The sequence below is a fragment of the Nothoprocta perdicaria genome, unplaced genomic scaffold (assembly GCF_003342845.1).
Source record: "Nothoprocta perdicaria isolate Ctin4 unplaced genomic scaffold, notPer1 scaffold_77, whole genome shotgun sequence".
In the NCBI taxonomy this organism is placed as follows: Eukaryota; Metazoa; Chordata; class Aves; order Tinamiformes; family Tinamidae; genus Nothoprocta; species Nothoprocta perdicaria.
In genome coordinates, this window is record NW_020456054.1 from 1,282,783 (window position 1) to 1,307,748 (window position 24,966).

Below are 24,966 nucleotides of genomic sequence, written 5' to 3' on the forward strand. Positions count from 1 at the left end.
TTTCCATTAGTTCTGGGACTGAAGGGTCTTCCTTGAAAAGGCTGTGCTGTGGCATTCACCAAGTCTAATTCTGAATCAGAACAGAAAAAAATATCATTCTTGTTCTTCCTCCTGCTACTGCTCAGCTTTATGTATTTTCACACACACAGGTAAATATCTCCTAATGCTGATGTCACTTGATTTTTATGGTACAATCCAAACTTCGTATGGACACAGTAAACGTAGAAAATCACCATTATGAACAGCCGTGCTCTTCCTTCGGGCCACTACCAATCTCCCCAGCTATCTATCACACTCATTTCTATGGTGTGTTAGTTCCAGTGGACAGTCATTTTGACTTGATGTCATGATATTCACACCCAGCTGAGGGAAGACCTTTTGATGTAGCTCTTTCTCCTGAAGCTATGCAACTGTCAGTCTCCGTTATAGTTACATAGCATAGGTAGTTTCCATCAATAATTCCTTGAATAATGATAGATTAGCTTGACAAAACCAGACCATTTATATATGTATGTCTATTGGTAAAGCAATAAAATTTCACAGTCCTTGATTTGTGTTTTAGTAACGTGAATTTGTTGGGTTTTTTTCCTACTCTCTTGCAAACAGCATATAGCTGTTTGCCTCCTAGGAATTAGATTTCTTTGCAAAAGCAGTATGGGCACCAATAGATACTGGCTTTCCTAGTGTATTCTAGGCCTCCAGAACACAACACCTATTTACTAAGAGCATGTTCTCATGTTTTTCTTCATCCTGATTTTTAATAAAGTAGACAAAGCAAGGACACTTGGAATTTTACAGGCATCGCCTTATCATCTTGTCTGGCAAATCAAATGGTCAAGCCTGTAGTGGAGACAGAAGGGTTAAGATTCAGAGAGCCCTGGAAACAGAAAAGAAGCTATTAACCTTGAAACTCAAATAACTTATCAAGGGTGGTGTAATGCTTAAAAGAGAACATAATTTTATTGGTAATATATTCTTCCCTTCTCCAAAGCTGCAGCCAAACAAAGCAGAGGAGACAGCAGGACTTCTCCTCAGAGCACTGGCACAGTGGTATCATCTTTGAAAGCCAAGCTGGGAGAAGAACAATCATCTGTGATATTGAGAGTCTGGCAGGTTTCAGGTGCCATTAAYCCACACTCATGTGCCCCAGCTGCTACACTGGATGAAATGGGCTCACCTGTTGCAAAGAGATTGTCTGTCCAGTAACTTAGAGAGCTGGAAAAGAATGAGCAGATGTGACAGCAGGAACTGGCACTGCATTAAGAAACAAATCAGGAGCAGAGGTTTCTTACGACTCTGGTGGCTACAGAGAGTGACTCCTCTATTTGATGAAAAGAAAACTGAGGGATAAATATGGTAGAGGGTTATAAAATCTTGAAGCTGATTGATAGAGTGATCAAAGAATTGTTATTTCTCAAATCCTGCAATACTAGAGGAAGCTAGGAGAAAAACAACTTATAACACATTACCACAGCAGGGAGGGAACTTTGTGAACTTTATGCCACTTTTATGGAAGCAGACAGTATTTACAGGTTCAGAAAGAGATGGGACAAATTCATGGACAGTACATCTGTAAAGAGAGTAAGAAGATGTAGCCGAGAACATTCCTAATCTATGTGAATAATCAGGAACTGTTAGGGGAATGACCTGCAGAAGGTGGTCATGTTCTCCTCTGCTCTTCCTAAGTAACACCTCTTGTTGCCACTTCTGGAGATGGCCTGAACTAGGTAGACCACTGCTCTCCTCGAGTAGGGATTTTTTTATGTTTCTAAAAATTACAAACTAGCACAAAGACTGTAGGAGAACTGCTAACTGCAATGTCAGCAGTGGTGCTTCTGAGCCATGTATTGTACCAAAACTATTAGTAAAGGAAACCCTCCTAAGATATTTCTGTAACTAGGAYTGTGGTTAATTTTTAAAAGTGGACTTTATATCAATGCAGATTTTAAAAAGTGCAAAAACAGTATTGCATCTCGTTATCATTTGACCGTCACACAAGGCTACTTGATATGATTAGGTCAATATGAGTGGTCAATGAGTAAGGCAGATGTATAAGTTTCCTCTGGCAAGTGTGGAATGGCAAGCACTGATATTGTTGAATGCAGACAGGAACCCAGGTAGGGCAGAGAGAGAAAAAAAACAACCAGAAGTTTAATGATCAGAGATATCAACATTATCTCCCTAACAGTTAGGTTGCTACCCAAAGGATCTTTCGGCAGAAGATTGATCCCCGCCACATTCTAGAGCTTTTCCTTCATCACTTCCATTTTGATGGCACCTATATCATGTTAAAACTGGCATATCTTCTTGTTAGTAGGCACAGTTCCACCCTAACAGATGGCCATGATGATAGACATGCCAAAGAACCAGTATGTGTATCAAGTTTGATTATTAGGGATGATATTCCTATCCAAGAGCATTTGAGTGGCATTCTGTACAGATCGTCTGAACCTATCGGTATGGGTTGGAACAAATGCTGTTTCGCTGAAGTCAAGGGATGCGTTAACTACAAAAATAGGGAGATAAAGATGCTGTTGTTTAAGGTCTTGGTAAAACAGAAACAGAGACCACTACCTCTGGATCACTCACTCTAATCTAGCAAGAATCAGTCCGAAGCAAAATTGTTTGCTTCTGTTGGATGTCTAATGGCCTAATTCAGTGGAGTATTTCTGTATTTTTTAGTAAATAGTTGTTCTTTTTTTTTTTTTTTTTTCAAATGGTATTGTAGCTGGCCAATATAGATCTTTCTGCACCACAGACAGTGCAGATATTCACTGAAAGAAGAGCTGAATCAATAGAAAGTTGGATCTAGATGTAAAGGTTTATGAAAACTGAATTATCCTTCGCCTAACAGTGACTCCTATTGTCACGAGGTGTGTCTTGCTTTATCCTTTTTTCCACAGTGCAAAACTGTCACATCCAGCATTTTTCATAGGAAGTAATTCATTTTAAAAAAGAAGACACTTGAATGACAGCAGAAATATTTTAGGTTTTTTAGCTTGTTTAAATTGAAATTAGTATCTTATGAAAAAATTATACTATCAAGGTCCCCACCCTTATTTGTGCCAGAGGCAAATATGAATCATGGGTGTCAAAAAAGGTATCCAGTATTCTCATGCTTTCCCTCCGAAAGATATCACTGTTGTATATAAAGAAAATGTGAAACCTGGGTAAACTAGACTTTCTATTTAATATTTACTTATATTTAGTTGCATTATATTACTATACTATATACATTGATGATGAAAAAGATTTTTTTCCTGATAGACATTTTTAACAAAGTATTGCTGAGGCATCAGTTTTGTTTTCTTTGATACTGTTTCCTTTTTTGTACATGGTGTTTTGCAGTATAAACACATAATTAAAGATATAAATGGTCCTGACTAGGTGGAATTCAGAAAGGGTTTTTAAAGTAGGAATTTACCATTTATTTTCCATTTGAAAACAAACAARTGAACAAAAAACATAATCTTGCTTACAGATATGTGCCTTTTATTTCRGTTGGTTTTACAGGAATTAGAGTGGCAAGAAATTTACTTGACYGGTCTAAAGAAGATGCAATTACAGTTTTTGATAAAATTATGCTGCTAATAATATTTCAGTCTTACTTATCAGTTCATCAATGTATTTCACAAGTGTGATTGCATTAAGGTGCAAATTACATCTGTGCATGGTACATTGCTAGAGGACAGCAGATTGTTCCCCTGTTCCCACAGCTACTCACTGGCAGGTATATGAAGGCACCAGGTCACTTCCTACTACTGTGCTTTTTAAGCTAGTAGTCCAAACCTAAGATCTGTGGCTTTTGAGGACATTTAAACAGTATCATTTGCAAGCAGTGTAAAAAAGTCTTGAGTGCTACAAATGGTTACAAAACTTTTTTTTTTTTTTTTCCCCCTAATTATATTAAACACAAGCCTTCCAGAAGTCTTTGGAAATAAGTTATATTCAGGGGGATTTTATTTCTTTTGAGTTTTTCTTCTTCAGAATAATTCCTATTAATTTTTTTTTTCCTTACTGGTATTAGGAACACTGTTCAGTAAGAGGATTGAAATAACTTAAAGATCGAGTTGTGTTGGCAGCCACAGCCTGAAACTGAACTTCTCTGCACTGGGCCAGGGCCTTCTGCAGGAGGGAGCTGGAACCTGCGAGCGAGGTGGTTCCCACTACCTGTGCTCCCATTTCGCAGTGAGGAAATGGAGTCTGTGTGAGACCGTGAGACCACACGGATGTGTTCAAGGGGCTCMTTCCTGGCACAGCAGGTCTGCACTGCCACTATGGGGACGGTCCTCTGTCCTCTGGCAGGCTTTCACTGCAGAGGAGCTTGTGGCCATAATTCGCACTTGTAGCGTCTGCATCCTGGGATTTTGCACAGCTGGAGGTCAATCTGGGAAGATTTTGGGTGGGCAGTATTTCAGATTCAGTCCCAAAGATCTTTTTAAGGAGTATTTCTGTTTTACTGAGCAGCTTTTGTCTTGGGTTTTTTGGCATGTGCCAGTCTTTATCTGTTTCTCTCAAGTGTTTTCTTTATTACTCACCCCTATAACGCTCACTGGTTAACTGCAGGTGCACTCATTTTATTATAACATTCAGAGAAAGCAATGTAGAAGCTGGGCAAAAGAGTTACTATTCCAGTGCCAAATCTTAAACAGTGAAATTGAACTTTTCTGAAATTGAAATTTTCTGAAAATCCACTAAATGTTTCCTGTTTAATTGTAATTCTTGAAGATCAATAGTTGTCTTTTTTTTTTTTTTTTTTTTTTTGGATGTGTTATAGCATTATATATATATGCTACTGACAGATAAGTAATCAAGATCTGTTCACATTTTTTAAGATCAACATATTCACTTCCCATGTCTTTACAAAGTTAATTTTGTGCTCCGTGTCTTCTTTGTGAAATTACAATTTACATTTTGATTCACCATAAAATTCAGTTCAAACTTTTCCTACTATTTCATTCTAGAGATMCAGCTGCTTTTATATAACAGATTGTCCTTTGATCTCAAGGAGACAATTGCTGCTTTACTCCTTTAATGAAGCTTGTATTATTATAGGCAAAATGAATATTAGACCAAATGGTCGTAGAAATCCCAGAGGGAAACATACTGCTCTCTCTGGATCTTGGAAAAGCAGAATAATTCATTTTAGTCAGTGATTATGTTGAATAAAGTCACAGTTGCTCTTATTTATTTGGTATTTTGTTCCTTTTGGACAATTGTGGGACAGTATTTCCATTCAAGGAATTCAAGGTACTAGTGAGGAATCTTCTGTCACCAGTTACATGTGGAGAGCTCTAAGTGCTATTGAGAAGACACAGCCTCGTAAAGGGGCACGAATAAAATAAGCCATTTTATTTATACTTCTGAGCAGGTAGTGAACATTTATTAYCTGGCTTCTCAACAGACATCCATTTGGATCATGTCTTTTTGCCTTTTGGTATTTTATTTCCTAGAAGGAAGGAAGGATCACGTTTGAAACTAAAATATGAGAGAAAGTGGTGGCAGGAGACGTAAAGAGAATAGAGGAGAATAGGAAATGCTGATACAATATTAAAATGTGTTTAAAAATTCTGGAAAAGGGATAAAGGTGAGGAAGATGCAAGTGACAGGGGAATAACAGCAGTTCTCTTTCCCTAGTAGGACAGAGAGGTAAGTGGTTGTAAACCAGCAGGTTTATTAATAGCTTTTTGGTGAGCAGGCTGCATGACACTGTGAGCTTCAGGTTTAATGAAATAGTTCAAAAGTAACTTGGGACTTTATGTCATTTCTCAGAAAAAAAATGCATATACATTGCAAATGATGRTACATATAAGGACCTTCTGAGGCCTGTTTCCTACTAGGTGTCAGGACAAAAAAGACTATTTGGAAAGAGGACATTGTTCGATTAGAACAATGGTAATTATCTTAATACAAATCAATGTGATGACAAGACTTTAAAAGATATGTAAATGTGGAGAGTGTTACCTGCCCACGATGACTTATAAATCTGTTGTGCTTATAAATCCTGAAGCAACGGCAAAAATAGGGAAAAGGAGAACTAGAGTGATGCTAAAGAATGGAAGAAAAATGATATTTTTGCACTTAAAAAAATCATTAAGCAAAACTGAACAATCTCAGAAAATGCACCATTCCTGAGAAGTAAATTCTACTCAAAGAGAATCTGGAACCATAACAGTCAAAATGTTGCTGTGACTAATGACAACGTGAACCACTAAAAGTATTTTTCTTTCTGTGGCTACAACATGGAATTCTTTACAGTACCGGTGCCTGTAAATATCCGGAGCCTGTGAACAGATGGATTTTTTTTGTCAATCCTTGGTAAAACATACATTTTTATTTGTGACAGGATAAAAAAAAAAAGTTGGTTTCTGCTGCTGCTTTGTTTCTTGTAAAGTTATGTTACAAAGCAAATAGGAGCAATGAACAAAGTATTTAAAGAGATGAGCTGTCCCATGCCTGTTTACAAGGCAGGATTTCATTTTACATAGAGTTCTCTATAGTGACTTTTTAAAATTTAAATTAGAAACATGGCCAGCAATGCATGCAAAATGTTCATTCATTGTAGTAAACTACAAAAATATTGCTTTTATGCAATGAGAATGCCATTGTAGAATTTTAAAAGGCACAGAAATAAAAGACTCCGGATTGGAGTGATTTAAACAAACTCACTAGGATATAGTAGATGATTAAAATACAATCTATAATTACATTACACTGGTATCAGGTAAGGATAAAAGCCTATAAATACACTGGGGTCAGGGTAAGCATAAAAAATGAAACAGTTATTTGAATAATCTGAGATCAAGTTGCAGTAATTAAAAATGAATGTATTATTCAAATGAAGGAATTAGGTTACAACACTCCTCATATGAAAATATTATTGTGACAGACTGAAATAAGTTGGAAGTGATTTTGATAAAAAATTGGGGCAAGAAATACAATGATTTACATTGGGGAAAAAAGAGTAGACAATTTATGCGGATGAGAGTATTTGCAACTCCTCCTTCAAATCCCTCTTCAAAACTCGTACCTTGCAGCTGCGCTCCAAGAACTACCCCCTGCCCTGAGCCTCTTCCTGGACTTCTCTCTCAGACATATACATCAGTGCATTAAAAATTAAAAGTGCTGCAGCTAAGGACTCTGCTTGTGCTCACAAAGGAATTAATAGGATCTGCACTTACTAGCTAGCAGGCGTGTTGTTTAACCTGCCCCACACACTGCTGTTGTATTTGTTTTTATTGTCTTTACCCAGGGCATTCCTGTCCTTTGTCTCCCATTTTTTCTTTGTCATCTCCTGCCAGTTTGGAGGCCAAAGGGCCAAATCTGCACATAGGCCAGGCATAAAGCACTGTTTATTCCTGCAAACAGTTGATGGTTACTTGCACATTAGGCACTAGTTATTGTAAGTAAAGATTTAGAGTCTGACCTTTCCATAACAAACTCCTTGGGGCAGGAACAAGTCTTGAGGTGCTTTGAATACATAAAGCACAGATACTTAATTATTAATAGCAATTAATAATGAAAGAGTATGAAAGCAACTTGCTTTATTTTTCAGGTAATGGCTTTCATATCCTTTATATTAATTAAGTTTTTAAAATGTGCTTGGCAAGCCAGCGCTATGTGGCTCTTTGACATTGTCCGTGTAGGAAGAGCAGGAGAGCAGCTGTGCAGGTGCGAGCATGCCCACCAGTGGAAGCATCTGAAACTATCTCAGAGAAATGGATGAGAGCACCGCTGCAGTGAGGGCCAGGTGTGGAGGAGCTTTCTTCAGTTCTGCCCTCTGACACCAGCCTTGGTCTCGCTGCTGTGCCTGAAATTCTTCTCACTCCTTTCCAGCATGTAAAGAAGTCTACTGAGGAATTTATGTAGCTCACTTAACATATGCCCAGCTATGCCCTTTTAAATCCTCTCTTGATCTCTTTATATCCCATAGTACATTTAGGTCTTTCATTCTTATTTGCAATATCATCTGTATTTCTATCTTCTAGTCTCCCCTCCAAATACTGTGTTTGTTTAGCCCCAGAAAGTGGTTGTTTTTCTTTTTGATGTCTTTTTCTTCCACAATGACTCATAAACTTGTTCATGATAGAACTTCCTTCTGGTATTGCTAGAAATCTTTAAATTTCTTCTCAAATATGATATTATCTTGGCACAATTCTGTTGCCAGAGAAGTAATTGTATCTATTAGAAATAGATTCAATATCTGAGCTAGCATTTAAAAGGTGTGAAATTACACACAAGGTACTTAAGGTTAAGAAACTGAATAGTAATTGAATGAACTTTTTTCCCCAAAAAATGTTACAACAATTATTTTTCATTTCTCAATCTTTATTTAACTCTGTAGCTATTTCAGCTATTAATACGATATATAAAGTAAAGGAGCAATGAGATATAATCTTGTCAGATTCAGAGACTCATGTAGAACTTTGCTGCGTTCACAGCTAAAGGATGCAAAGGAGAGTCTCATTTGTAGTTCTTGTCTCTCCAGAAGTGCTATGTTCCTGACCAGCAACTCTGTACCTGTACAAAACAGAAAACAAACAAACAAAAAACTCTTAAACTTTAAAAATCACCACCTGTTTTAGCCCAACATTATCCCAGTAGATTGATGACACAATAAACTTGAGAGAATTCTTGTACTGGCCAGTAAACCAGACCCTCACACATGTACACATATTTACAGTGTGCCTATTACCTGACTGGCATATAGATAAACAATAATCAGTTAATATTTTATCAGTTTGCATTTAATGAAAACTGAGGAGGGATGAAAGGATAACAGAGAATGTGGAGTGGAGTTCAGGGTTGAAAGCAGAGATGAAAGGAAATGAGAAAAGAGAATTAATCAGGGAGGAGATGCCAAATGAGAACCCCCAGCTAAAAAGACTTAAACGTACAATAAGAAGCTATACTGAAAGGCATTTTATGGTGTCATGTCAAGCAGTAACTCCTGGGACTGGGGAAAGAGGTCTAAACTGTCTTTTCCCCACTAGGCAATATTTTCTATTATGAAGATAGACACTAAATCCAGTTTCCACTTCCAGGGTATACAGAGCATTGATTTTTCCGGTGTCTTAATAAAGAAGTACGAGGACACTTTTTTTTTTTTTTTTTTTTTTTTTTTTTTTTTTTTTTTTTGAGAAAGGATGGTACAGAATCATCTTCTCAAGACCAGGAAAGCAGAGTCTAACACAAAGAGTAATGGAGCATTTTAGTGATTCTGAATGGTATATGCAGATGGTTGTCCACGTGAGTGCTAACTTGTATCGTAACATAAAGGTATGAGACAGTGAAGCATCTCCAGCAGGTTGTGGATACCATGAGGTTCACTGCTTGTAAACTGGCTGGCATTCAAGACAATGTGTTTTCTTCTGAGTTGTCTGTAGGTTAGGTATTGATGAGCTGCATTTTTCCATCACAGCAGATTGCATTTGGTTTCCATACGCTAGAGAGATTCCAAGTTGTTCATTTTACTTTGTCCTGCTTGAAAAGGACAGAGGTGGTGGACAACATTTGGTGGACAACAGGAGAGAGATGGATAACATTTTGAGTCCAATAGGAGTGGTCAGTGACATGTAGAGATGTGTCTGTTTGGGGAAAGGGTGCGATTAGGGCTGCCTCTGAGCACAGCTTCAATAGCAGGGGAGCTTTCCAGGCACACTGGAAGGCTTGACATGTAATTGCTGTCAGTTCTTCCACTCCACCACATAAAAATCTCCTATCCCAAGGAGCCCTGCAAACATTTAATAGACCTTTTTATTTTATTTTTTTTTTTAAATCTCTGTGACCTCTTTACTTAGACTAGCCTCATACCATTTCACTTAAGATTTTGTGCAGTTCTAAGAAGGGGCCAAGCGCGACGCAGGGGTTCACGCCAGCCCTCTGAACCTCGCAGAGTTTTACTTCAGTGCATAATCCCTGCTCCTCCAAAAGCCAGATAGTTCTTCTAGGATCACTGCATCCTTGACTTTGAATTTCTTTATTATTCTCATGAGACTCTGATAAGTGTTCAAAGGTTTCCACAAAGTTCTCCTATCACGATTTCCATTTGTTTCTGTGAGARTCATGCATCCTGGAATGCAGTTTTGCTCAGCAACAGGAATATTATGAAGAGGCTAATGTTGAATAATTTCCTGCCTCAGCTACAYCTTTTAGATATCCAGTTTTGTAACAGAATGATTTTAAGCAGAGAGAAGTGGCTGGCAGGTAAGCAAAGAAGGTTTCCATTAAAATATTCAAATAGCCAGGGGTCTGCAGATTTCAGCCTGCATTGCATCTCCGTGCCTTAGTGCCCTAATTCGGAGAGTGTTTTGAGTGGATTTGGGGCGACTGATCTGAGGACAGTAGTTACAGCCTCATCATCACTGCCCTGACATGGAGCTTAATATACTGTGTGGCGCTGTGTGATGGATATATATCATAGTCTAATTGTCCATGCTCAAACAAAAATTCACTTCAGTCAGAGCTTCAGCATCCATCACGGGCAGCGGTCATGGCAGCAAATGTGTTTGTACAGATGCTTTATTTATGGCGTCATCTCCTTTCTTTTCTGGAAGTTTTCTTTTCACTGTAAAGGGCCAAAAAGGCAGCTCTGGTTTGTAGTTTACCAGTACGTTCCTGGTTAACTAACTCACATAGCAGGCAGCCAAATGCCAGATTAATTCTTTATTAAGGCTTTGGGGGTGTTTTACAAGCACAGAGCTACAGCATCCAGAAGAAAAGTAAAAATACTCCCTAAATATGAGCTGGGGATGTTTTTCCAACTTTTTTTTTTTTTTTTTTTTTTCCTGTGGCTGCTCTGCCCACCCACCTGATAGTTTATTTGAATTTCCTCGAGTTTATTTGAATTTCCTCGTCACCTTTGGGGGTGACGCGGGACGGGGACTCTGTGGGGTGTCTCATCCCTGAGACGGCTCCCGCCGCGTGACGGGGAAGCGACGCGGTCTGTCACCGCTATAATCTCTTTACTCCCCAGGACACTGACGGCAAATCTTCCTGCCTTGTCGCGACAGTTAAAAAAAAAAAAAAAAAATCATGACCCTACGGTCAAAAAAAAAAAAGCCCAAGAGGAGCATTCGAGCACCCAGGGTGGGGAAGGATATGGAAAAGGCAGCAAGAGCGCTTAATCAAATTTGCCGAACCTCCCCGTTTTATCAGCCTCGGTGGCGCAACGCGTAGTGCTCAGCGKTGTGTAAAATTAAATAAATAACGGCGCCTAACGCGTTCCCCCCCCCGCCAACCGCCGCCTCCGCCATCTCCTCCCCGGCGGCGGGGCGGTGGCGCCATCTGCCGGCAGCCGTTGGGCGCCCGCGTCGCCCGCTGCCCGCCGCGGGGGGCGCTGGGGGCCGCGCTGGCCTCGCGCCGCCGCCTCGGGGCGCGGGAAGGTTCTCGAAGGCGCCTGAGGCGAGAGGCGAGCGAGGCGGCCACTGCAGGAACAGTAGTAATTACAACGGCTCGTCGTCGGCCTCCAGCGTGGCTCCAGGGGCATTAAAAAATAATAATAAAGCGGTGCAAAATTGGCTCATAAATAAGTTGTGCCCATTTCTTACAGTAGTTCTTTTCCTTGGCTACCTGGGCCCTGTGCTCAAGTTCGTGTACATTACATGTAAAGTGGGGAAGTTGGTGGAATAAAGTATGCATTTGGAAAGAAAATACTCCTGTCATGTTTTGTCATAAGGCACACCCACACTTCACAGGTTAGAAATTCATCAGTTCATATTTGCTGAAATACTGAGTAATTGTGTATCAGACTTCTTAAATGTACTTCCCAATGAAATACATCTAGATAGGTATCTAAATAATAAAAATGATATGTCAGTGGTAAAATTCTGTTAAGACCATTTTTTGTTCTGTGATAGCCATTAGAAATTTTGAATTGCAGCTTAGTCCATTTCATTCTTTCCTAATTTTTGTTCTGTGGGATCAAGATATGTTGTTCCTAATTTTTATTTTGTGGGGTTTTGTGCATATTTAAACTATGCATTCTGAACTTTGTTACCTAACTAAGCACTTTCATGTTCACTGAGGACCCCTCCTGTCAAAGTTATTAAAATTTTTATTTCTCAAATCATTCATTTAATGAGTTTTAACTACAGGGCTTTGAAAGATGCTTCTAATAACAGTGTTTTGCAAATACTTGTATTTACAACAGAAAAAAAAATATTTCACACTTAAGACGTAATTCATCCCTATTTCCTTTATTCAAATCCATAGGTTCTGAACTGTCTCGAAATTCCCTTTTTGTATTTATTTTCCCTTGGGAATTGGATAGTTTGTGGACACTGTTAATAACTGGAGAGGGTCAGACTAAGACACTATGAGGTGCAGAAGGTTGTAGCTGGAGGAAATGAAACACTGCCAGGGGCATCGGGGTGAGATCCACCTTTAATTTGGTGCCTTTCAAAGAATGAACAAGGCAGAATCTCTGTCTTTCACGACCCTACTTTGGTGTCCTAAAATATTTTCCATACATATGAAAAGAGGAGTGTTTTAACTAGGGTGGTAGGGTGGTTTTTTTTTTTTTTTTTTTAATTTGGGTCTGGAAAGCCTATGACAAATCAAGTGGCATTTCACACATCTGTACTTTGCCCAGGAATTCCTCAAGGAGTAACGCTCTGGTTGCAGTCTCGCGGTTAGAGCTGCAACTAAGAGTTGCAAGATGGAAAAATATGGAGTCAAGTGCATTTCCCTAAATTATAATGGGATTTTTGTAGTGCAAATACACTGTGGGGGGCTGTTGCTGTCAGCACATTATCCATTCTCCTGGATCCCCCCACAAACACTTGAATATTTTAAACATTTATCAAAATGAATATTCCTCTGAGGTGCATCAGCTTTAGAACATCTGAACTGGTTGATGTGGAACTTGGTCCATAGCCTTTATCAGGGTGTCAATAGCTAGGAAAAAAAGAATTAAAAAAGGAATGGGTCARTTCATTTAATTTTCAGAAAGACTCTCGCCGTGATGTGCGAACGGCTCTTGGGGCTGACCCTGTGGTGCTTCGCAGTGTGCAGAATCCCACCAGCTCGGGCAAACTGCACCCCGGGGAGCCGGCGGGCTTTAGCTGACATCCCATTGAGGCAGCTGTAGGAAGTGAATGCCTAAGAAAGAAAGGTAATGAAAACTGACAAGTTGAAAAGAAATTGAGAGTTTAATCTGCAAAGTTGTGCTTYAGGGGGCTTCCATCGTGATATTCCTATGGAGCAGCAGAAAGAGAAAAAATTAAGAAACTGCAGAGGATAATGAACTTACATAATTTTTTTTTCCTAGCACCAGGCAGTATTTATTAATTTCTTTTTTGCCATGTTAGAGCACCTCTTTGCCTCTCAGAAAAGAAAATGAAGTATACAAAACCTGGCAATCATAATGAAAGTGTGAAATGCTCACAGATTATTTATAAGCATGYGAGTTATGTGGTTGTTGGAGATTTTCTCCCTTCTGCTCCTGCTTGGTGATGAAGAATGGTATTTTAATAGGCAGATGGTAAAGACAATTACAGTTTGGGGCTCAGCTGGGAGTTACATCAGTTTATTGCAAATTATTAGTTGATAAATGCTTTTGTTTACAAGCAAAGTCTTAAGCAGCTTTGTAATCAGTTTATCAGCTGCAGCCTGAATTTTGACAGCTTGCCTTGGGGTATACAGTCACTGCTTCCCTGGCCATTTAGAAATCATGCTGACCAGGCAGGCAGGCAGAACGGCAGCTTCTATGCACCTGTATGATGCTCAGTAAAATGATATTTCTTATTAAGCCTGTTTTGGAAGAAATCATCAAGTACAGAATCCTCTTTAATTGCTAATCCGTGTTAGGGTGTACAGCAGGAGACTTAAATATTTGTTCATTCATAATCTTTTTTCTTATTTCTAGTGTGACCACGAGTAGTGCCGTCTTGCTGTTACCATTACAAGATTTGCTCTCAGTTACTAACAGTGTCACATTTTAGATGAGCTGGAATGTCCGTATATTGCCAATGGTTCGCGGTGCTTGTTTGTTTTGGACAGTCTGTGTAGCTTGGACAGTGCAAATTGTTTTGTTTGTCCTGAGTTTTTAGTCCTTTTCCCTTCTAGTTTCTCCTGCAAAAGGAAGATATTTAACATGCAAATATACTTTTAATGTGTTCTACTTAGTTATTTGTTTAGTAGGAGAGCCACCAAATTGTCRTATAGACCTCTTCCCACTGCAGTCAATGTAAAATATTTTAATGGTTAAAGTGGAAGCAAATTTAACGAAATTAAATGAATGAAGTGCTACCTGTTCTCTGGTTGTTGCAGCCGACATAAGCTAGTTCTCAAAATTCAGTGTCTGCACTGGAAGTCCACATGTGAGGGCAGAAGATTTAAGATAATAAGCAGTAAAAATAGTTGCTTCCTTAGGGTTGCAGTGCACACAACTGAACGTGCCAGGTTCTGCTCACTGTGGAAGTTGGATTTTGTTCCTGTATGCCCCACAACCTTGAGCTTCTTCTGGAGCATGGCCCTGTGTTGAAGAAGTAACCAGGTCGTATAGCTGAGATTTATTCTTTGTTTTGCTACTCTGTAAAAGTTTCCCCACTTTTCCTTCTATTTAATGTTATTATTTTCCTTACAGATACAACCTATCAGTCCCACTCCCTCTATAGAATCCTTCCGCCTGCTCAGGTACCTTTGCCATTCACTGCATTTGCCCAGGGATGAGGCATGAACCTTCTCATGGCAGGTGCAAGACAGCAGGAAATACATGGTTAAGTTGTAGCATACTCTGGTTYTGCTGTAAGAAAAACAGCCATTAAAGGTGCCATTAAAGCATATCTATTGTCTCATTTAATCATCTCTTTCTTCATACACTGCAGTCCCACAAAATAACTTGGAGAAGACAGTCCACAAGCAGGATTGTGTTTGCAAGGCTACAAAAGGGCACTGTACAGCTGTGTGGTTAGAGAAGCAGGGGTTGCAGGAATGTCTATACCCAGAGCCCCACTTAGAGTAGATGGTTTCAGCAGCCCATTTTCTGTCTTTCTGAAACATGGTGCAGTCCCAAAAGCTGGGGAAGRAGTGGGACGCACCTAGGGACCTGCCCTGGCAAAGGTTTTGGAGCACATCCATTCCCTGATCCTATGAAAAGTGAAAGGGCAGGTGAGTTTGTTGTGACAAGGAGATTTAGCTCCTCGGCAGTGAGGATGAGAGTGCAACTTGGACATGGGCTACACTGGTTACCTGAGGATTGGYGAATCCTGAAATGACACTGAATTGAGAGCCCAGTTCCCATGTGAAAAAAAATGAAAATGGGAGTTCTGCTGAATTCAAAACAGAGGAATTTGAGCACACTTAGGAAGGAAGAATTTGCTAAACTTGGGAAAGAACTCTTTCACTTTCCTTGCTTGAGCTTATCCTGAATTAAGGAAATATAACAGGTTTAGCATTTGTGGCAGGCTTTAATTTCAGCCCCCAAGCAGCAGACTGAACCTCTGGTGATGTGGGAGGATATTAYAGTTTGCAGCTTCATTCCATAAGTATTGCCATTTGTGCCAAATATTTAATAGTTTTTTCGCTGTGGACTGTCGTCCACCAGGAACTGATATCACCTAAGACTTTTCAGAGCCATCTAATAGAAAGATATGTATTCGCTCTGATTAGCCCAGGATTTGAACGAGGGTCCCAGAAGAGAGATATAAGCCTCTTAAATGCATAGAACTTCCAAGGATAGGGGTTTAACTGTCTCCCCCTGTGGTAAATAAGCTGTGACAGCTCTATCGGGGGGAAAATGGCAAATAAAATTACCACATTCTTTTCCTGTGAATATTTTTGAAGACTAATCTATTTTGCTTCTTTACCTAATAGAATTCTGTGTGCTGTGTTAACACCCGGGCTTTTAATTGGAGGAAACAGGCAGAAAGCCTCGAACTAACAGAAAGCAAATATACAACAGTGGGAAAAATAGGAGGTCAAATAAGCGAGAGGTCCTTGCTCTTCAGAAACGGTGCGTTTCAGTTGCCGTTAAGCTGATCAAGCTCTCTGCAGTATTAATTGAGGAGCCTCTGCAATACTTGGCCTGTTGTCCTCAGTGGTCACACTACACCAAGGCAAAATGATACAGATCATTTCCTCACCTTGTACAGATCATTCCAGGTTTGGGAGCATACTCTGGTAGCACTGAAAGGTTCTTTTAATATTTTTATCTTCACTCCGTCACATACATATAACATCACATACAAATAAACGGGAAGTTTTCAACTAGCATATCATCAATTTAGATCAAAAAGACCTCAACTATCGGCATATGACTAAGCTGAAGTCAGAGTCAAAGCCGGGTTGAGTCAGGTACAGGGACAAGAGCTGTTTTCTCAAGGAGCATTTTTCTTCTTTAGTTCTAGTCAGACATTTTGAGCCTCAAAATGCAGGGGTTTTAAAGCTTTCCTCCTCAAAGTTGACYGTTGCCTTTAGCTGAGTAGTCTTCTATTTTTTTGAAATATACCGTGCTTTCATTTGCTTTATTTTGCAATTCGTTCACCGAGTTTAAAAATGAAGCAGGTTTATATTTTATGTTGAACAAAACAATAATAATAAAAAAGTGGCAACTGAACTGGCTCATCCATCCTATTGTTCTCATTTTCCAGAGTATAATAGATTTTACATTTTCTGCAGTCAATAAGCTGCAGGCTTCTAATATGCAATGGTTTCGTTAAAATTAAAAGTCGAGTATCTTTCTGCAATTTCCTTTGATCAGTAAACAAGGAAAAACGATGTAAGATGCTAAGAAATCATCTCATTAATCCTAATTTAGCACTGCAACTATTTTTTTCTAAGTGTTTTGAGAAGTATGAGTTTGGAGGAGTGATTTTTGATACACTTCACAGAGAGATTTTTTGAACTCTGGAATTAAAACACATGAATGGCAAAAAAAATGCCCTGCAAAGTATGTATTTTTGTGTACATAAATGAAAAATGTTAAGAATCATTTAGTAACTGGAAAAACTGTTCACAAAATGCTTTTGATTTATTGCTGTTTATACTACAGATCTGTATCACTTATTTTTACATTGTTTTATTCAAAAACTTGTATGAACCATGAGTTGGCATGTTGTAGAATACTGAAAAGGCATTAATCAACCTAAATAAACAAGTGCATAGATCTATCTAACAACTATGAAGTAGTTAATAAATTTTTAGCAATTTTATTATAGAAAAGAGGTCTAAAAGAGTAGTGCTTAATTATCTGGACTCCTCTGTGCTGGGCTCTCTTTTGATTGYATTAATGAAGCAGCTGGCCCATTGTTTCTCTTTAATTCCTCTATTGTTTTAAGAATATGTCACAGCTCTTTATTCTTTTATCAGGTGCTGTGCAGGAGGATCCACACAATACCTCATATTCCTACTGTATTTGCCAATGCACAAAGAAACCTCCAAAGCATTTTTCAAAGAAGGGGCACACATAATTTATAAGTTCTGTTCCTTGTGCTACTCTACTGTCAAAAATTTCAACAGTATTGGATTTGAATTCATTATAATTTTTATTAAACAATGTGTCTACATATAGATATATGTACTCTGTTAATGTCAAAAAATTAGAGATCTGACCAGTAACTTGTGCYGCACTGAAATGGCGTTCATTGTGCTGGGTAGTCACAACCCCCTGGGTGAGAAGCAGGAGGAACTCTAATATGAAGATCCCATCCTATTGTGATGGGCAAATTCTCCTTAAATGCTTAACCTGTGCAACAAAGGAGGCAAGACAATAAATTACCTCCAGCCCCTATTACAATTACTAAAAAGCATCATTTTTTACAAATTGGAATATTTCATTGGGAGAGAAAGGTTTAATTCAGTTGACGGTGCCTGGAAGTCGCTAGAAGTAACACAGTCTGTTGTTTAAATAAATTCTGATAGTCTTTTGACCCTTCTTGCAAAAAGATGTGTATACAGGAAATGGGCTATTATGTTGTTGCGGCAACACAATCAAATCCAGTAATCACAAATTTTACCAAAGTATTATTTCTGAATTAACTGACACTGAAAATTGGTTTTAACAGAAATTGCTCTTGATTTTCCTTAACTTCTATGAAAGATGTTCGCTATATCTGGGTCAGGAAAGCTAGGCTCAGATTGTTCAACAAAGAAAACTAATACCTAGGACTGGAAAAAATGGGATTGGCTTTGGATATATCTTCATATTATCTTTATTCTTCTTTGTATACAAATAAATACTTCCATGTAAAACTTCCTTCCACGGAACAGCTGAACTCAACGTTGCTTTTAGCAACTTGCTTTCCCAAATCAATTTTCCTAAAAACAGCATTATTAACCAGTAGGCTTCAGAACTCCATCTATTTTGAAGCAGTTTCCTCGCCAAYAGCTAATAGGGAGGACCATCCTTAGACTTTATTTTTTTCAGTGTGTGACCCACAGACCCCACAGAAATGATACTTAGGGTCTRAAAAAACAAGTGAGAAGAGAAAAGCTGCTGTTAGACGGGTCACTTTTCAGTGGTCTTTGCTCACTGGAAGTATGGTAGAGTTCTGAGAATGAGCAAGGTGAAGCTGCTTCAGCTCATCTTCAGAGCAAATTGCTGATTCCAGATGGAATCATTAAGGTTGTTTCATTTTAAAAATCCCAAAATATTGGAAGTGAAAATGAAGAGCTTTCTAAAAGAAAGAGAATTTTTACTCTATTTTAGATGTCTGTCCAACAAAAAAAATAAAGTCTTATACTAGCATGCATAACTATCACCACAATACGCCTTATTCTGAATACAGAAGATAGAGTACTACTGCATTTAAATATTATTTAATTGGTTCAATTTACTATATATTTTTTATACTAAGTGTGCTTCCATATCTTGATGAGCCCAGATGTAGTTGCGCTTGTGGTTTACAGCATCCCATTGCTTGCATTTTATTATTTTCACAAAGCAAATGCCTATCAATCATGGAGATAAATTAGAAAAAATTGTGCAAACATGACACATGGCAAAGATTTTTCCAGCATGCTATGTAATTATTAACCTGATTTTTGCCATTGAAAGAAGCCATGAATTACAGATAGCATGGATGAAGTTAAATGCTTTTATATTAGATACATTTTGCTTATACAGTATTCTATAGGTATGGCCATACAATATAATTGAAGCTTTGTCAGCTCTGTAGCCTAGCAACAGATAATACTGTTAGGTTACTGAATTGCTCCTGGTTGACAAGTAGGGAGTATTTTTGTGTTTATCATGTTTGCTAATGATGGGATCCCTTCCAAAAGGCTTGTCTTAATCTTAATTAGAGTTTATCAGCAGAGGTCTGCGTGACATTGTGCAGACACTGATTTCATAAATAATAAAAAGTGCAAGTGAAAAATTTGGCAGGAGAAGAAGATATTTAAGACCACTGATTCTTGTAAGAGCAGCATGAATTTCCAAAATGTAATCAAGTTTGAACTGTGACTCTATTCTTTATTATCGAAACTTGCAGTACACTCCACTGCAGTTTTGACAGCAATTATGAGTATGATTTATAAGCTTCCTGTTAGGAACCAGATCTGTTTGCACAAGAATCTTGATCATAAACATTACAAAGAACAGTAAGTCCACAGTTTTTCAGGGACATTAGGGCCTTACTTTTTCCTTTCTGTAGAACTTATTTTCTTTTTTTTTTTTTTTTTTTTTTTTTTTTTTTGGGGGGGGGGAAAGGAGTTTTTTTTTTTTTTTTTTCCCCAAGCAGCAGAAAGGTCTGCAGTAAAAATGCAGACGAAGAAGAGAATCCTAAAATAACCTTTCAATTTGGTGGAAACTCTGAAGGTATCAGATAGCTGCTTCAGTGCCTGATGTCATTTGATAAAAAACTTAGGCCAATGCAATTGTAATGTATTTTTTTTGCTCTAGTTTGCAAAATACGATATTCTTAAACTTGCCCAACTTTCATGATTAAATAAGCGTTTACAAATCCTTGCAATGTGAGCTAGAAAAAAAGAGTTGAGATAAATACTTAAGTAGTATTCATGGACATTTTCATTCTCTTCTTCTGCTTGATGTATATGTTTTATATATTGGRTAAATTTATTTGATATATTTAACCATTGGTATAATGCTATATTGCAACCTCATTAAACTAATTTTCACTTCTACGGAGTCAGAGCTACATTTGTATAGAAAACAGTTTTCCACTATCATAGTCTTGCTATATTTTGAAACCTTCCCTTCTGCATTGGGTTAAGAGTAATGCTTTTCTTACCCCTCCATATAAAATCAGCGAGACGTTCTTTATTAAAAATGGGTAATTACTGTACTCATTAGGGGGTTAAAAGAGAGTCATGTCACTAGTCTGCCACTGGCCTTCCAACCAAGTGGTATAACCACCACTTTATTTCTGAGGCATTGTCACTATTTTTATTAGAGTTTACTTGGAGACTGTTCCTTTTGATGACTAAGTCGTCCAAATCTTAGAACTGCGAAACTTGTCCTAATAAAGCTTTGACAGAACTATTTTACTCCTGTAAGTTTTTCTGACGAAAGGAACATTGGTCAAAAAAAATCTAGCCAGCTTAGTCAGAACTTTATCTCATACAGGTGACACTTGCTATGAAAATGCAGACATACATTCCCTCAAGTGGCTCATTTTCTGTACAGTGAAGGAAATAATACAAAAATAACTATAATTCTTGGACATAAGTTCTGTGGCACTGAAGGATTGTAATCAAATGCAGGAAGGGATTAAATTTATGCATTTCTGGTTTACTCTCRTATGCCAAGCTAGACACTGCTGTGTTTCCAAAGCTGTCACACATCCCATTCAGCTGGAATGTCACCCATAGCTGTGACAGTCTCCAGGAGCTGGTGGAGAAGACGACCGAGGTCACCACCTACCTCAGCTGTCCTGGTTTAATCTGCTGCTGGTCAGGAGTCAACAGCCCAAGGAGCTCTAACACAAGGAGACTGAGTCAGCCTTTTAGCCTGATCCAGACTGAGTCCAGCTGGAGAGTTGGGAATCAACTATCCTTTCTTTTCTGCTCCCCAAGGGTACACACGTCAAGATGTTTGGTGGGACAGAGGAAGTCACTGTTGGTTCTTCTGCGGTGACTCATTTTTATTTTATTAAGAAACCAGTGAGTAATACAGTCCAGGAGGAGCTCTTGCTCTGTATTAAGAGCTGTTAAAACATGTTGGTTGATTAATACACCTTCCATATACAAATGAAATAGAGGTGTAACTGAATAGAGGAAACCCCACTTCCTTGCGGGAAATAACCAGGTACACCTGGTGTCTGCAGTGCAAGAGGACCCAGGCTCCGGTTCTGCAGCTGCAGTGCCCACAGATCACACCCCTTCATCTATGAGACTAATTAAATATACTTGGGGAATTTAGCCTGGTTTTCTCTCAAATACATTTTGCACCAGTTAAGCCCCAAAGTGTGGATTTACTCCTTACTTATATGACAGTAAGTCAGACTGCACTCTTCAAATGTTTGAATCTGTGCTCAGTCATTAGGATTCTGGATTTGTAGACATTTATGATGCTATCTTCACATTTCATCTTATTCTCTAGAGGAAATTTCTCCGATTTGCACCATTTAATGCTGTAATTTTGGAGAGCAGTAAACCTTAATATATTTTGGTCCCGTTTCAGTAAATTGTTCGTAAACTTTGGAGCCGCCTTCAGCTGCTGTGTTACTAAAGGGTGAAGACAAAGACACTTTTCTGCTTTGAAACTTTTACACCACTTTGAGGTCTGGAAGCTCAGCGTTATTTTTTCCACTGAAACACATTGTCACTGATGCTGTTTTGTTTGCTCATCTTTGAAAGCTAATAGACTGGTTTAATTAATTGTCCAAGATTTCTCTAAAACAATGTCCTAATTCTTCCATTTAGCTGTGGCATATCATACACTGTTGTTATCTCCTCTACCAGATTTTTGCAACAAGTTGTTTTAAAACTATAATCTCTTTGAGGGGAAAAAAAATGAAGTGCAGTTGAAAAGGCAGTTATACTGAAAGATAAACACAGCAATATTACTTATCAAAACGAGTACGGTTTTTGCTTGCCTAATGAATACAACATATAGCTTTTTCTATATATACAAAACCTGAGAAAAAAAAAAAAAACTTTATAACATATAAAGTATGCAACATTATTTCAGGCATAACTGTATTGGATATGTATCTAGGCCTGAGAGTGTAGATAACACAATATAAGTGCTTTGCCTGTCTAAACATGTTAAATAAATGAGCATTCACTATCGCATTCAAATACATTAGTAGATGTACTTGCATAGTTAATTTTCTTTTTAATGCACTGCACGTGACATTTGCAGCGCTGAGCTACAGTGTGTCTTAGTGTTCGATGGAAGTTCTTCCCCCTCCCCCCCGGTTAAACAAACCTTTATTTGAATAAGCCTTTATGAAACAGATCTTTGGCATATCTTCTTTTCAGGAAGTTCAGTCAGTGTAAGCGGAGATAAAGCAGTCATCTTACAAAGAATATTACATAAGGGAAGATTTTGGTTAGAGAAAGATGGTGGCAAGCATAAGGGAAGGCAGAAGCACTTGTAAGAGGACATCTGATTTCTTTCTAGCAGCAGTTTCGTGTTACAGTGCTGGGACTGGGTATTCAAAATGAAGCAAAATCAGAGTTACRAAGAAATATATAGTAAGTTTGGTGAAATGAAATCATCAATAAAGTGCCAAATAAAATAGTTTCACCTGTGTCTTAATTTTCTTCATGCTRGTCTTTCGGGAGACAAAATGAAAAACTGAAATGAGCAGAGTTATTGCACATAGTTACGGGAAGTATGCTTAAATTCTTACTCCTTTCAAGTTCTTCTCCTGATAGAATGAAAACAGTAAAAATAAGAATTACTTTTCTTTTTTTTCCCTGAACAATCCATCAAAAAGAGCCTTACCCAGCCTTGGTCCATTAAGTTATTTTGAAGTATGACGTTGGCAATTAAATGTTTCTGTGCCTATGTTTTGTGCAGGAGGGCAGCTCTGGTGCACCACCACCAAGGCCATCTCGGAGGGGGAGGAGCTGGTCGCCTTCGTGGTCGATTTTGACTCCAGGCTGCAAGCTGCTGGTCAGATGAGCCTTACAGAAGGGATGTATCCTGCACGCCTGCTCGACTCCATACAGCTGCTCCCTCAACAAGCTGCAATGGCATCTATTTTGCCTACAGCTATTGTGAACAGTAAGTGTTGAATACCCTTACTTTACTTTAAGGAGCATTATTTTAAAGCACATACGAAAAGCAAGGATTCTAATAGGGAACTCAAGACATCAGAAATCATACAACTTAAATTACACAGTTTAAAGCTTCCATGTGTGCTCCTCTCATCGTAGATGAGCTGGCAGACATGAAAGGAGGAAGAAGAGAGGTCTGACAGCTGTGAGCTGTAAGAACCTCTCCCAGAACCTGCCATCATGGGGTATTTCTGTGATCAGAGGTGATACTATCAGACACTGCTGAAAAAGTAGATAAGACAGACCTGTTAGCTCACAAAGTCCAGCCTTTGCTTCTCAGATAGGCTTGTTCCTTATAGTGCAGCTTCTGATAATAACTCATGATAGTCTGTGGAAATAAAGAACACATTTCATCGGTGGCTTTTTCAAAATGCAGTAGAGATCATTCCTTATAACAGCCCTGATATATCATAGGATCTCAGCTCAATGGGCTACCCAGGAATGTGTTTAAGTCCTCTGGCCATCAATAGACCCTATCATGGACAAAATATAGCATGTAATTAAAAGCTGTCCTGAGAGAGGAGGGACATTAGCAGATGATAAGTGAGTTCCTGAACTGGGATCATTCAGCTAGAATGTTCTGTTTATTAAGTTTCATTTTATTAAATTTTCCCAATTGCTGTCTTTTTTAACCTTTATGCTGCCCTAGTTCCTCATCCTGCTCACTCAGTACCTTTCAGATATGCGTTAGGTGTCACCAGGTGCCTCCTCAGTCATCACTATTGCAAATACTTTGCTCTTTCAGTATTTTCTTTGTGAGCCTGTTCATTTAGAGCCCTTCTTGCAGCACTTCCCTCTGCTTCCTGTGATCTGTAAGAATTGTAATTAGATACAGTATTCTATTTGAGCCATGCAGGCACATAATCTGCCACTTACCTACCGTCGAGTAACACTGTCTTGATTTACAGTGAGACATTTTATTCACTCTGTTACCAAATCTCTGGGAAAAAAAAAAAAAAAAACTTTGGGGCAAATCAAATTTTGTAGGGTTTTTTAAATGTTTCTTACTTTTCTTGCTAATAATATAAAAATTCAGTACATYGTTTTTGGTTCGTTTAGCCTGAACTTAAATATTTCATTTTCTGAACTGATCCATTAAAACATTTTGAAACCATCCATTGAAACAGATAGAACCATTTTACTTTGAAACAATTAAAACGTTAACTTAAAGTGGCTTTATCTGTTTCATTGCCTTAGCTAAGTAATAGTTTCAGACTTGTTTCCTATACATTATTCTCCCTGGAACTGCATCCTCCTACAGTGCAAAACTGCTCAGATGCTTTTTCTCTGTGTAGCATATAATGGGAGTCACATATTCACTGTGCATAACTGGAGCTACAGTCTGGCCAGGCAATATAGCCCCTAGGAAGTACAGATGGCTGGAAGTCAAGTTCATTAAGATAATAGGAAARCTCAATTTTGTGATGGAATGTAGTCGAATGCATTCAAATGGGACCTGCTTGCCCATGTTTCAAATTTTCCTCCCACTGACTTGGTTTTTCTCTTCTAATGAAACCTCAATAGTTCAACTTTTTTTCAAACAATTTAAAACCAAAAACAAATGCTAAAATGTCAGTTTTTAGCAGGAGATGGACATTCCAAATGCTGTCCTCTTTATCAGTTTTGCTTTTAATAGTAGTATGTCTTGGAATAGTAACTGCTGCATTAAATGTTTGTATCTTTTAAGTTCACTCACAATTATTCAGTGGCAGAGAGAAAAACAGGAACTGTTAGTGGTGAAAGAATCTTATGTAAATTAATGAACAGAAAAATAGA

At 38.4% G+C, this 24,966-nt stretch overlaps 1 protein-coding gene across 1 annotated transcript in view; it reads left to right on the plus strand.

Annotated features, from left to right (window-relative positions):
* Positions 1-24,966, plus strand: part of LOC112957846 (zinc finger protein ZFPM2) — a 60,949-nt gene that overhangs the window by 27,858 nt on the left and 8,125 nt on the right. The window contains exon 2 of the mRNA XM_026051595.1: positions 22,931-23,137. Within this exon, the coding sequence (XP_025907380.1) occupies positions 22,931-23,137 (207 nt within the window). The remainder of the gene's footprint in view (positions 1-22,930; positions 23,138-24,966) is intronic.